The sequence below is a fragment of the Patella vulgata genome, chromosome 3 (genome assembly GCF_932274485.2).
Source record: "Patella vulgata chromosome 3, xgPatVulg1.2, whole genome shotgun sequence".
NCBI lineage: Eukaryota > Metazoa > Mollusca > Gastropoda > Patellidae > Patella > Patella vulgata.
Window position 1 is genome coordinate 80,237,660 of NC_065881.2, and position 13,004 is coordinate 80,250,663.

Here is a 13,004-nt window from a genome sequence, read left to right on the forward strand (position 1 = left end):
TGCCTGGTTGGTGCAAAAAGTTAGGATGGTTAAAGGAACAAAAAAAAAAAAACCAACCCACACTACCAAGAAAAATTACCATCCCACCCCACCCTCAAAAACTCCAAACTAACCATGTCTTATTGATTTTTGTGTTAATTTTAATTTTACAGAAGACACAAGCGGAGATAAAAATAAAAAGAAGGGTAAAGAGGGTGGTAATCCGATGTCACGTATACCAGGAGTACGAGAAGCTAAACAAAAACAAGCCAAGATTGTACCACTAGATCGTCCCATACAACCCTGGCAATTACCAGTTGATACCATGAACTTCAGATGTATCTTTTTTAAAAATAATCATGTCTTTAAACATCCACGAATTGACATATAAAACACATTTTTTTTACCCTGGGAAGTCCTCTCTGAACTTATTTAGGGGAATAAAAATTTGTAACTTTTTCCATCACTTTCCATGCACCAAAGATCGATGTCCTTTTTTGAGACACAGCCCGTACAAACTACAGTACTATGACAGTTTGAATCTCTTAAGAGAATGCTGGTTCTGTTACGTTCATCCCAAAATTTATCATCAGATGCAGGCAATATTTGGGATAATGTCAACGCACCACTGCTGTCAATCATATTATTTTGTAGTAGTAGAGTTATATATGGTAGGTTGTGATTGTGTTGTTCTAGTTCCTATATTTAATGAGGGCGGTTGGATGTTCGATTGGTCAGCACGTGCGTGCTGTATCATACGACCTGTCATTGAATCAACTGGCATGGTTTCGAATCCCCGGTTGTATGTGACAAGGAGTAGGGTCGCCTGTCCATCCTCGTGGCGTTTCTCCCACTACTAAAGGCCCTACGCGCAAGCGAATTATTGAAATAAAATTAAACCATATGTTAGTCCCAAAATGACCTAATTTGTGTCGAGTGGACGTTAAACCCCATCTCTCTCTCTCTCTCTCTCTCATATTATATATATATATATATATATATATATATATTGTTTAGTTTTAAGCCCAACATGTCATTTTAAACTACGCAAAAGTATGAACTCAATATTTTTCAATGATTTTCAATGAATTTTAAGAATTTTAGAACAATGGTTTCAACTAATCATTAAAAACAGAAACTCCTGCTAAAACAACACAACTAAATGTTACCCTAGTTGTAGAGTTACAATAACCTTGACCATTGTGAACTGAGCTAGTAAAATCGTGTAGTGTTATTATAACCTTGACCTGTGTATAAGATATGGTAGATTGTTACGATGATTGCGCGGAGACGGAAGAGAATAAACCTGTGTCTGTGTTTAACACTGTGGTGGAGGAATACGAACAACAGTTTACACCACGTTGGTTAGGTTTATCAGGCGAAGATCATCCACCCAGGTATATTCACATTATTGTGCCACGTCTTTCGCAGAAAACAGTGGACTGTGGACTATTAAAATGGGGTTGTCTGTCCATCCATTTGTCACACCTTTCCCAGAATACTAGAGACTTGTAGAATGGGTTTGTCTGTCACACCTTTCGCAAAATGCAGGAGACTTTTAAAGAGACGGTCTGTCCATCTATTCGTTTGTCTGTCCGGCCGTCCATTTGTCCGTCACCTCGTAGAATGCAGGAAACTGAAGAGTTTGTCTGTCTGTGCACACGGGAGACGAGGATCTATTCATATATCACACCTTTTGGAACACAATAATTATGTTTCTAATGTAGGTAGAATATTCTAATTTGGTGTATATGCCTTGGATTAGTTCGATCATCGACATTTTCTTCTACAGTTAACAAATGATCAAATCCCTTTTCTAGGAATGGCCATTCAGTTTGTTTCAAGGGACATTTTACACAGATATTGGCTTTTCTTCCTGCTCTTCATTGAATTCCATCTGTACTTCAAAGATTCATTTTCATACATGCCAATATATACACAGGACCTCACGTTTGCAGGAATGGGAGTAGTTCCATGATATTTGCCATGTACATTTCGGTATTTTTTAAAAAAAATTTTGAACTTGAATGTTTTCTGTGTTTCAGTGTTGGAGAATGGGAAGTTTACCTGAATGAAAGTAGTTCCATGATATTTTATGGTATGGAACGTCTCCTCTCCTACATTCCACCATCTAAACTATCAGCTCTAAATATTCCAGGTTTGTTCTTTAAATTCTAAAATCTGTTTCTTGTTCCCTATTATAAAACATTGGCGCGCACATAAAAGATCCTTGGCAGTTGGAAATCGATATGAGTCGGCCGTAGCATCGCTGTTCGGGCAAAATTTCCCCCATAGCGCACTGTATGGCGAATGTCCGTCTTCATTGGCCCAGTTGGAGTAGAACGTAAACCCCACTTCATTTCGTTTTCATTTCTTTATTTTAAACTACATCCAATGTAATCAACAATGTTAAAGACTAGCTGATACACTCCATCATAGAATGGATTATAAAAACAAAGGATGATATCATAACAGTGGTTTAAAATATTTTACATATGTATTATAAATATCTTTCAAACAGTTGTTCTACTTCTTCCTACCTGGGGAGGGGGTTGGATGGCCGAATGGTTAGCACGCACACGCTGTATCATATGGTGTGTCATTGAGTCAACTGGTGGGGTTTCGATTCCCCGTTTGTACGTGACAAGGAGTAGGATTACCTGTCCAACCTCGTTGGTTTTCTCCGGGCCCTCCGGTTTCCTCCAACCGCTAAAGACCCCTAGGTGCAAACGAATTATTGAAATAAAATGAAACCATATGTTAGTCCTGAAATGACCTAGTTTCATGTGGACATTAAACTCCATTTCTCTCTCTCTCTCTCTCTCTCTCTCTCTCTTCCTACCTGAGGAGCCGTGGTTTGCTAATCAGGAGGTTTTGCGTTTGCTTCCAGTGTTGGCCAAGAAAGTTTCTCTGAATCTTCTGGCATGGTTCCCCCTTTTCAGTAGTACAGGACAGAGGGTCTGGCAAGGGACCCTGTTTAGTCGTTCGGATACGACAAAGAAACTAGGTACCGTGTACACATTGGCGTGCACATTAAAGATCCCTTGGCAGTTTGAATTCGATAAAGAGTAGACTGTAGCGTTGCTGTCTGGGCAACATTTCCCTCTTACTTAGCACACTGCATGGCATATGCGCATCTTCATTAGCCCAGTTGAACTAGGACATTAAACCCCATTTCATTTCATTTTATCTCCGTCCTACCTTAAAGATCTGTTTAAACTTAAACTGTTGTCACTGATTTCTCGCTACATAGAAATAACATGGACAAGAGATGTTTCTCCTGGTGACAGTCTGTATTCCTGTCTTCAGGAATAAACTACTAGTGCTATTCAAAGAAAACATTATTTTCAATCATGATTTGTAAACTCTGGTCTTAAAGTTACAATTTCATATTTTCTACGAAAGTCAAAACATAATTATTTCTATGTCTTTTGCTCAATATGTTGTCAACTCAGTATTATACGATCATAGGTTATCTTTCTCACACTTAAAAAATCTTCACACCGGAAATAATAACACAATTACCTCCCTTGTTTTCTTATTCCCCACCATGGAATAGCTATCTTCAAACGTTTGAATTTAAAGTTGAAAATGATATTTTTGCCAATTTCTCAACTGGCAATAGTGAATTATAGGATTAATAGGATTATTCTTTAACAAAGTAGGACTGTTTATAGATACCATCTATTTTAGGGCTTTATTTTAATACATTTTAAAAATATAACTTAAAAAATATGAAATTGTAACTTTAACAAAGCCACTCAGCGCCAATGAGAGAGAGAAAAATGAAAATTGGATTTAACATCCATTCAACTGACTCAACCCAAACAAAGTCATTTCGGAAATAACATATGGTCCAATTTTATTTCAATCTTTAGTAGTGCTAGGAAACAGGAGAAAATTTAAGAGGTTGAACAGATGACCCTACTCCTTGTTATATACAGATTGGGAATCAGGTTACTATGGATCTTCATTTATCTCTTCTGATTCATCATGTTTTAAATTAAAAAAAAATATTTTAAATAATTTAATCTAATGTTTCAGAATGTGTGATGCTGTTTTGTTTGGATCTTGCCCAAACCAATAAAAGTTTTCTACGCCAATCAAAGACAGATATTCTTAAAAGGTAAACATCTTGATATTTGTTATCATATGGGTTCTCTTTAAGACATTCAGTCCCAACTGTTAAACATGACCGAAGATAAACCCATGTTTTAAACGAAGGTGATGGATGAAGTTTGTGGACTCGGCCTCATACAGCAAACCTTTAAATTCCTGGAATGTCACTGCTAGGGACAGTCAGGTTATTGCCTTGTCTGAAATGAAAATCAAATTTGATTTTAGTCATCCAGAAATATATTTACTGATAGATTTTTGTTTTATTTCAGCCATAATGATCTAGCTCTAGAAAAACCAGTAGAAACAGCCATGTTATCCAGTTTAACAGGTGTTAAATGTATTCTAGCCAATCAGTGGCCTTGTACCTTAGCAGAAAATGCCAACAAATTGAAAGTTTCCATGAAAGGTAAGAAACAGTATTTATCGTATTTTTGTTCAGAAACTATTTATATTTAAGTGCATAGTGGACATAGTTTAGAAATATGCATAGAGTCTCAATTATGTAAGTGTTTAGGTGCCGACCAATTTGAATTTTTATTCTTTGGGGACATCTATAAAAAATTTAGCTTCCTATTTCACCAGGGGGGAGAAAGGCTGATTTGAAACAAAACATACTTTGGTTGCTCTCTAAGTTATTCAGTTTGTCCAAATCTCCCCTAGAATCAGTTTGTCCTCAAAATTGACTAGAATCAGTTTGTCCTAATCTCGCCTAGAATCAGTTTGTCCTTATCTTGACTAGAATCAGTTTGTCCTAATCTCGCCTAGAATCAGTTTGTCCTTATCTTGACTAGAATCAGTTTGTCCTAATCTCGCCTAGAATCAGTTTGTCCTTATCTTGACTAGAATCAGTTTGTCCTAATCTCGCCTAGAATCAGTTTGTCCTCAAAATTGACTAGAATCAGTTTGTCCTAATCTCGCCTAGAATCAGTTTGTCCTTATCTTGACTAGAATCAGTTTGTCCTAATCTCGCCTAGAATCAGTTTGTCCTTATCTTGACTAGAATCAGTTTGTCCTAATCTCGCCTAGAATCAGTTTGTCCTTATCTTGACTAGAATCAGTTTGTCCTAATCTTGCCTAAAATCAGTTTGTCATAATCTCACTTAGAATCAGTTTGTCCTACCTCACCTAGAATCAGTTTGTCCTACCTCACCTAGAATCAGTTTGTCCTACCTCACCTAGAATCAGTTTGTCCTACCTCACCTAGAATCAGTTTGTCCTACCTCACCTAGAATCAGTTTGTTCATATCTCGCCTAAAATGATTTAACCTTCAAAATTTTGTTGTTTATTCATAATCTATGTTTATATCCTTCAGATTTACTACAGAAGGGAAAAACAACCGGACAGATGGTTCGATTAATGATGTCACCACAGAAACGAGCCAATGAGGAACGAGCTGAAGCAGAAGCACGAGAGGCCGGAGAATCAACACCGTCTGTGAAATCAAAAGGTCACGATAAACATGACGATAAATCTAGTAAAGGAACAGGACCAAGTGGAAGTCCAGACGGAACCAGATCCATAGCGGAGACAGATCACGGAGAGGAAGAAACAGAAGTAGTAATGCAGCCATCTTGGTTTAATCTTGTTTGTTATGGATTACCTAATTTGGTCGTAACCCAGATGTAGTCATTGACAACTGTTGTTAGGGTAAACATTGAAGGGTTCCAATGTACATCAAAGAGAACATTATGAATGAATTTTTCACTGTAAACATTAAATTAATAAGTCAGAATTATACACTTAAATTATTTTAATAACATTTAGTAATTGAACTGGAAATACACAGGACACAGTTCTATGTGATACAATTTACTGTTGAATACTGAGTGACAATTTGACTAGCATCCTATGATTTTGATCAAGCGATGATGAGAAGCCAAGTTGGAAATTGTATTCCATTGAATTGTTGTCCGTGATCTAAGTATGTCCATTCCAAATTAAGAATAATAATCGGTGGTCTTGTTCCACATTGTATTGTTAGAGTTATCTGCAGTTGTTTTTTGTATTACCTCAAAAAATGGTTGAATAATAAAGTCAAGATTGCTTGAAAGAGAGCCGTGTCAAAATGAACCATCGCATCCAAAGTCCAATACCCTACATGGTCACGATGAGACGGATATCCAAGTAAGACGATACAGTCCAAGAAAACTGATTAATTTGTGTCATATATACTTCAAAAAGTAAGTGAAAATTCGGCGCGAAAAAAAATGGCGACAGGCATGCAATCTCCACCGCCACGGAGCCCGTTGGCAACTGGCCAAAATTTAACTTCAAGGCAAGGACACTATCCATCCATGGAATTAAGTAGATTAAAAAGGATTCGCGGAAGTCATAGAGCAATGTCCAAACGACTTAATTCTGCAGTAGAAGAATTACTTGAATCGGGTTTACGAGGTCCAGAATTGGTGGAAAGGTCCGAACAACTAAAATTTGCAATTGAAGAGAAAATACGTAAGTTAGAAGATTTTGATGATCAAATCATTTCCAAAATCGAGGAAGAACTTATTCCAGAAGAAGTAGAGGCCTCGGACAACTACAGGGAACTATTACAATTAGCTTTGATTCGAATACAGTCAAACCTCTCAAATAAGGCCATGTCAACAATACCGTCAAACCTTGTTAATGCGTCCAGTCAAGAAAATGATGCCATAGAGTCAGGAAATCAAGATTTAAGGCCGAACATGTCCACAACCACACCCCAACAGCAAGCTGCTACTGCTGATGCAAGGGTAGTCCATCTTAATCTTCCAAAATTGGACCTTGTCAAATTCAGTGGAGATTTAAGTCAATGGAACACCTTTTGGGATGCATTTGACGCATCAATTAACTCAAATGGAGATTTGGCAGCCGTAGAGAAATTTAATTACCTCAATTCATTATTAGAAGGCACGGCTAGGGAGAGCATAAGAGGGTTATCACTAACGTCTGCAAACTACCAGGAAGCTGTAAGCATTTTAAAAAAGAGATTTGGAAATAAACAGATGATTATAAATCGTCATATGGAGATTCTGCTGAATTTTGAGACTATCAGCTCTGGTTATAATTTGAAGGGAATTCGTCAACTCTATGATAGTGTAGAAGCTCAAGTTCGAAGTTTAAAATCTTTAGGTGTTCCATCCAGCTCCTACGGCAATCTCCTTGCAAGTGTATTGATGAATAAAATTCCGTCCGAGTTGAGATTAATAGTCAGCAGAGAGATGGGTGACAGTGATTGGGAACTAGATCGACTACTACAATTTATTTGTACAGAACTGGAGGCGAGAGAGAGGGCTTTAGACTTAAGTAGACAGTCCAACCACATATCCACCACAACTTCACGACCTGTATCAGCTTCAGCAAGATTTAGAAACCAAACTACTGCTTCAGCCTTATTGACAACTGATAGTAATAGATTATCGTGTACTTATTGTCACCAACCACATCCATCCAATAAGTGTACCAATGTTACAAGTATTGAAACAAGACGCAGTATACTAAGGAGGGATAAACGTTGTTATGTTTGCCTCAGAAAGGATCACATGAGTTACAATTGCGACCCAAATAAAAGATGTCCACGTTGTCAAGAGCATCATCATATTAGTATTTGTGAAGCCAGAGGTCCAAATGTGCCAATCAACAATAAGCATTCTCTGCACCAAAGATATTCCCAACCCTCGCCATCATATTATCAGCAATCAAGATTTCCAGCCTTTGGCAGTCAAGTTAGATGTCCAGTTTCTCAACAAACACTATCTCACAGATTCCAGAATAATCAGCCAGCTCAACCATCACAAAGATTCCAGTTAAACAGAAATACTGAAGGTTCAACATGGTTTCAGGGAAATCAAGGAAATTTTCATGGTCAGGTGGAAACAACACAGAGTTCATTGTCGATGTTTGTTAATTCGTCAACAGCAATATTGTTACCCACAGCAAGAGCTGTTGTATTTAATCCCACAATTTACAGTGCCAGATTAGAAGTTAGGATGATATTTGACAGTGGTAGTCAACGCACATATATAACCAGAGCCATTCAAGATTATCTTTGCTTGCCAGTTGTTGAACAGAGAACCTTTATGATCAAGACATTTGGATCAGCATTTAAGACTCCCCAGACTTTAGATGTTGTAAGCCTACACATTAAAACCAACAACGGAGATATCCGGATATTAGCAATAGTTGTTCCATTCATATGCGACAAATTATGTAACCAGTCTTTAGACAGAGCTCAAAATGGATTCCCTCATCTGAGAAATTTAAAATTTGCAGACTATAACGGAGATCAAAATGACCTGATGATAGATATGTTAATTGGTTCAGATGAATATTGGAATTTTGTAACCGGAGAAGTCGTACGGGGGGAGAGGGGCCCTACCGGTTTGAACACAATATTGGGATGGGTTTTATTTGGTCCGATGAGTCATACAACCAGAGACGAAAGCAGCTATTATCCAGAGATGATATCAACAAATTTTATTTCTTCGTCAGAAGCTGATCAGTCATTACAGGAAGATCTTGAGAAATTTTGGAACCTGGAATCGCTTGGTATAGAATCAAGATCTTTATTCGAACAGCACATCGACAAAATTAAGTTCAAGAAGAACAGATATGAAGTAGAGCTTCCGTGGAAATCAGTTCATCCACGTCTACCTGATAATTTTGAATTGAGCCTGGGAAGATTGAAAAATTTATTGAGAAAATTGAAAAGAGAAAATTTACTTCAAGAGTATAATCAAGTCATGGTGGATCAGATTAATCAAGGGATAGTAGAGAAGGTAGAAGATCCAAGCCAAGGTCAACCAGGAAAGATTTATTTCGTGCCACATCACCCAGTAATTCGAAGAGATAAAACAACTACCAAATTACGTATTGTCTACGACGCTTCTTCTAAGCAGCAACCAGATTTGCCATCACTCAATGATTGTTTACTTGCTGGGCCACCACTTACAGAGAATATACTAGACATCCTGTTGAGATTTAGAGTTCATCGTATAGCCCTTGCAGGGGACATAGAAAAGGCCTTTTTAATGGTATCAGTAGCACCAAAGGATAGAGATGTCCTGCGTTTTCTTTGGTTTGATAATCCTGAAGATGAGAATCCAAATTTTACGGTCTACAGATTTACCAGAGTAATGTTTGGGGTGTCTTCAAGCCCCTTTCTCCTTAATGCAACAGTCAGGTATCATATTGAACAGTTTATGGAAACCAATCCAGAATTCGTCAAGAATGTTTTGAGGTCTATATATGTTGATGACCTAAGCACTGGTTCCGATGATGTCGAAACCACCTATCAGCTTTATGAAGATGCGAAGGAAAGGTTCGCCACTGGTGGGTTCAATTTGAGAAAATTTGTCACCAATTCGTCCGATTTAAGGGAGAGAATACAGGTAAATGAGTCAAGAATGCATCCAGGAAATCAGAACATCACTTCCTCTCCTATCCATGAAGAAGATGAAACATATACTAAGTTTATATTGGGAAATTCTACGTCAAATGAAGATCAAAAGATATTGGGAATCAAATGGAATTTCATTCAGGATAATTTCGTCATTGACTGGTCAGAAGTTCTTCAACTGGCTCAGAATATAGTTCCAACAAAGAGATTGTTGGTCAGCGTTTCGTCCAAATTCTATGATCCTATAGGTTTCCTGTCACCTTTTATAGTCCAGTTTAAACTGCTCTTTCAAGATTTATGTAAATGTGGAGTTAGATGGGATGATATATTGGAAGAAGAACACCTTTCTAAATGGAGAAGATTGATAGAATCAGCCAGAAACATGAAGCCAATTTTAGTCAGCAGATGTTATTTCCAGAATATTCAGGAACCAATTATTTCATGTCATCTCCATGGATACTGCGATTCATCGTCTGAAGCATACACAACTACCTCAATCTATGTCCGCTTCCTGTCATCGAAAACCAGAATTGCTCCAGTCAACTCGCAGACCATTCCAAGATTGGAACTTCTCTCAGCCTTAATCTTAGCCAGACTAGTCAACACCATCCAGAAGGCTTTAGAGTGTGAATTACAAATAGATGGTATACAATGCTGGACAAATTCAAAGGTTGCCTATTACTGGATTCGTCATGAAGAGAGAGAATGGAAGCAATTTATACAAAATAGAGTAGAGGAAATATGAAAACTGGTGTCAGCCAGCTCATTTAATCATTGTCCAGGGTTACAGAATCCAGCGGATATTTCTTCCAGGGGAATGAACCCTTTCGAATTTGTCAATAATTCCCTGTGGATTAAGGGTCCAGAGTGGTTGATCAACTTTGAAGAATCTATGCCATATTCAAATGAGGATCTTGACCTACCTGAAGAATGTTTGATTGAAATGAAGGTCAAGGATAGAAATAACATTAAGGGTCAAGTGGAGTCTGTAATGGTAGCAGTCGAGAATTATGGTATCGCCAATGTTATTAGTTGTCAAGATTATAGTAATCTTCATCGTCTACTTAGAGTAACAGCAAATGTATTGAAGTTTGTCAATATTTTAAAGTCCAGATTTAACAAAGTTCCTGTCAATAAGTCATTTAGTCAGTATGTATCAGAAGCGCAGGCATTATGGATTAAGGAAGTTCAAGGCCAACTAGTCAATCATTCGAATTTTGAGACATGGAAACGACAACTAGATGTTTATGAAGACGATAAGGGTGTTCTAAGATGTAGAGGCAGACTGGGAAACTCACAACTTACCATTTCTTGCAAATTTCCTGCTCTGTTAGACCCCAGTCATTATTTTACAAGTCTAGTCGTCATCAGCTGCCAGAAAAAGGTTTTACACAATGGTATTAAAGAAACGTTAACTGAGCTGAGATCAAACTATTGGATAATTCGGGGACGACAGTACGTCAGAAAACTTATTCATCAATGTGTAACCTGTCGAAAATATGAAGGTAAGCCGTATCAACCTCCATCAACGCCACCACTACCTGACTTCAGAGTTCAGAAATCGCCACCATTCGCCTATGTCGGAGTAGACTTTGCAGGTCCATTATTTGTCAAGACCAATGGTACAACAGAACAACACAAGGTGTGGCTATGTCTTTTCACCTGTTGTTCAACCCGTGCCGTCCATCTTGATGTTGTTCCAGATTTATTTACAACGTCGTTTTTACGATGTTTCCAGAGGTTGACAGCTAGAAGAGGTTATCCAGTACAAGTAATATCAGATAATGGGAAGACATTTAAGTCCGCAGCTAAGCTACTTCAAGATAAATTAGTTTGGTCATTTAATGTGGAGAAGGCCCCTTGGTGGGGAGGTATATTTGAAAGAATGATACAATCGGTGAAGAGATGCCTAAAGAAGACTATTGGTGGGGCAAAATTGAGTTACGATGAGTTAGTTACAGTGGTTATCGAGATAGAAGCAGTACTGAATTCCAGACCAATTTCATTTGTATCAACCGAAGATGTCGAGGAACCATTGACACCCAGTCATCTTATTCATGGTCGTAGAATATTGAATGTTCCAGATGATGTGAATGACAAACCAGAAACTCGCAATTTAAATCAAGAAGATATGCGAAGAAGAGTTTGTTATGTGAATCAAACACTAGATCATTTTTGGCGAAGATGGTCATCAGAGTATTTGTTGGAGTTAAGAAATAGATATGCTATCAAGGCTAAGTCCGGTCCTAAAGTGTCTATCGGAGATGTTGTCACAGTACATAATGAAAATCTACCAAGATGTCGATGGAGAATTGGTAGAGTAATAGAGTTAATCCCAGGCAAAGATAAAAATATACGAGCTGTTAAATTAAAGGTTCGAGCGGCAAACGGTCAGATTAATATAATCCAGAGACCCGTGCAGAAGCTGTATCCACTAGAAACGTCACACTCTGAAACAAATCCTGTTATCAATACATCAGATGTTGACAATTCAGATCCAGTGATCGATGTTTCAAGCAAACAGTCAACTACTGATGATCCAGATCCAGTTGTTCAGATTTCGGATTCCAGCCCACAACGTTCCGATCCCAATCCACCAGTTTCCAATTCTGGTTCACAACGCCCTAGAAGAGTTGCAGCTCAAGAATCTGATAGAAGGAGGAAACAATGGATCAAGGATTTAATGTCATAAATTCAAGGATTATTTTCAAGGAGTGGGGTTTCAAGGGATTTTATGTTCAAGTGTATATTTCTAGTGATAATATTCCAGGGATTTTTAGTTCAAATATAATCAAGTTCCAAGGTGTTAGATATTTCCAAATAATTTATAACTAGTTGTGGTGATTTGTTCAAGGACATTAATTCAAGGTGCTCAATATTCCAACATAAATTCTTAGATGACTTATTCCAAAGGTGATGACCTGTCTCATTCATTTCTTTCTTAATTCAGGTCATCGGGGGGAGTGTCCGTGATCTAAGTATGTCCATTCCAAATTAAGAATAATAATCGGTGGTCTTGTTCCACATTGTATTGTTAGAGTTATCTGCAGTTGTTTTTTGTATTACCTCAAAAAATGGTTGAATAATAAAGTCAAGATTGCTTGAAAGAGAGCCGTGTCAAAATGAACCATCGCATCCAAAGTCCAATACCCTACAATTGTGACCTGTGAATGTGACTTGTTGGCCTTCTGACAATTGGTCTATTAGAATTAATGAGACATGTGATTGGTCTATTGGAATTAATGAGACTGTTGATTGGTCATTGGAATTAATGGAATTATAATGAGATTTGTGATTGGTCTAGTAGAATTAATGAGACTGGTGATTGGTCTTTGGAACTACTGAGACTGATAATATTGGAACTACTGAGACTGATGATTGGTCTATTGGAACTACTGAGACTGATGATTGGTCTATTGGAACTACTGAGACTGATGATTGGTCTATTGGAACTACCGAGACTGATGATTGGTCTATTGGAACTACTGAGACTGATGATTGGTCTATTGGAACTACTGAGACTGATGATTG

At 37.7% G+C, this 13,004-nt stretch overlaps 1 protein-coding gene across 1 annotated transcript in view; it reads left to right on the plus strand.

The window, feature by feature from the left end:
* Window positions 1-6,153, plus strand: part of LOC126815092 (cilia- and flagella-associated protein 46) — a 58,281-nt gene extending 52,128 nt beyond the window's left edge. Inside the window, exons 51-56 of the mRNA XM_050540630.2 lie at window positions 153-317; window positions 1,238-1,376; window positions 2,025-2,137; window positions 4,024-4,105; window positions 4,368-4,504; window positions 5,412-6,153. Coding sequence (XP_050396587.2) covers window positions 153-317; window positions 1,238-1,376; window positions 2,025-2,137; window positions 4,024-4,105; window positions 4,368-4,504; window positions 5,412-5,725 — 950 coding nt within the window. The 3' untranslated portion in view covers window positions 5,726-6,153. The remainder of the gene's footprint in view (window positions 1-152; window positions 318-1,237; window positions 1,377-2,024; window positions 2,138-4,023; window positions 4,106-4,367; window positions 4,505-5,411) is intronic.
* The last annotated feature ends 6,851 nt before the right edge of the window (window positions 6,154-13,004 follow it).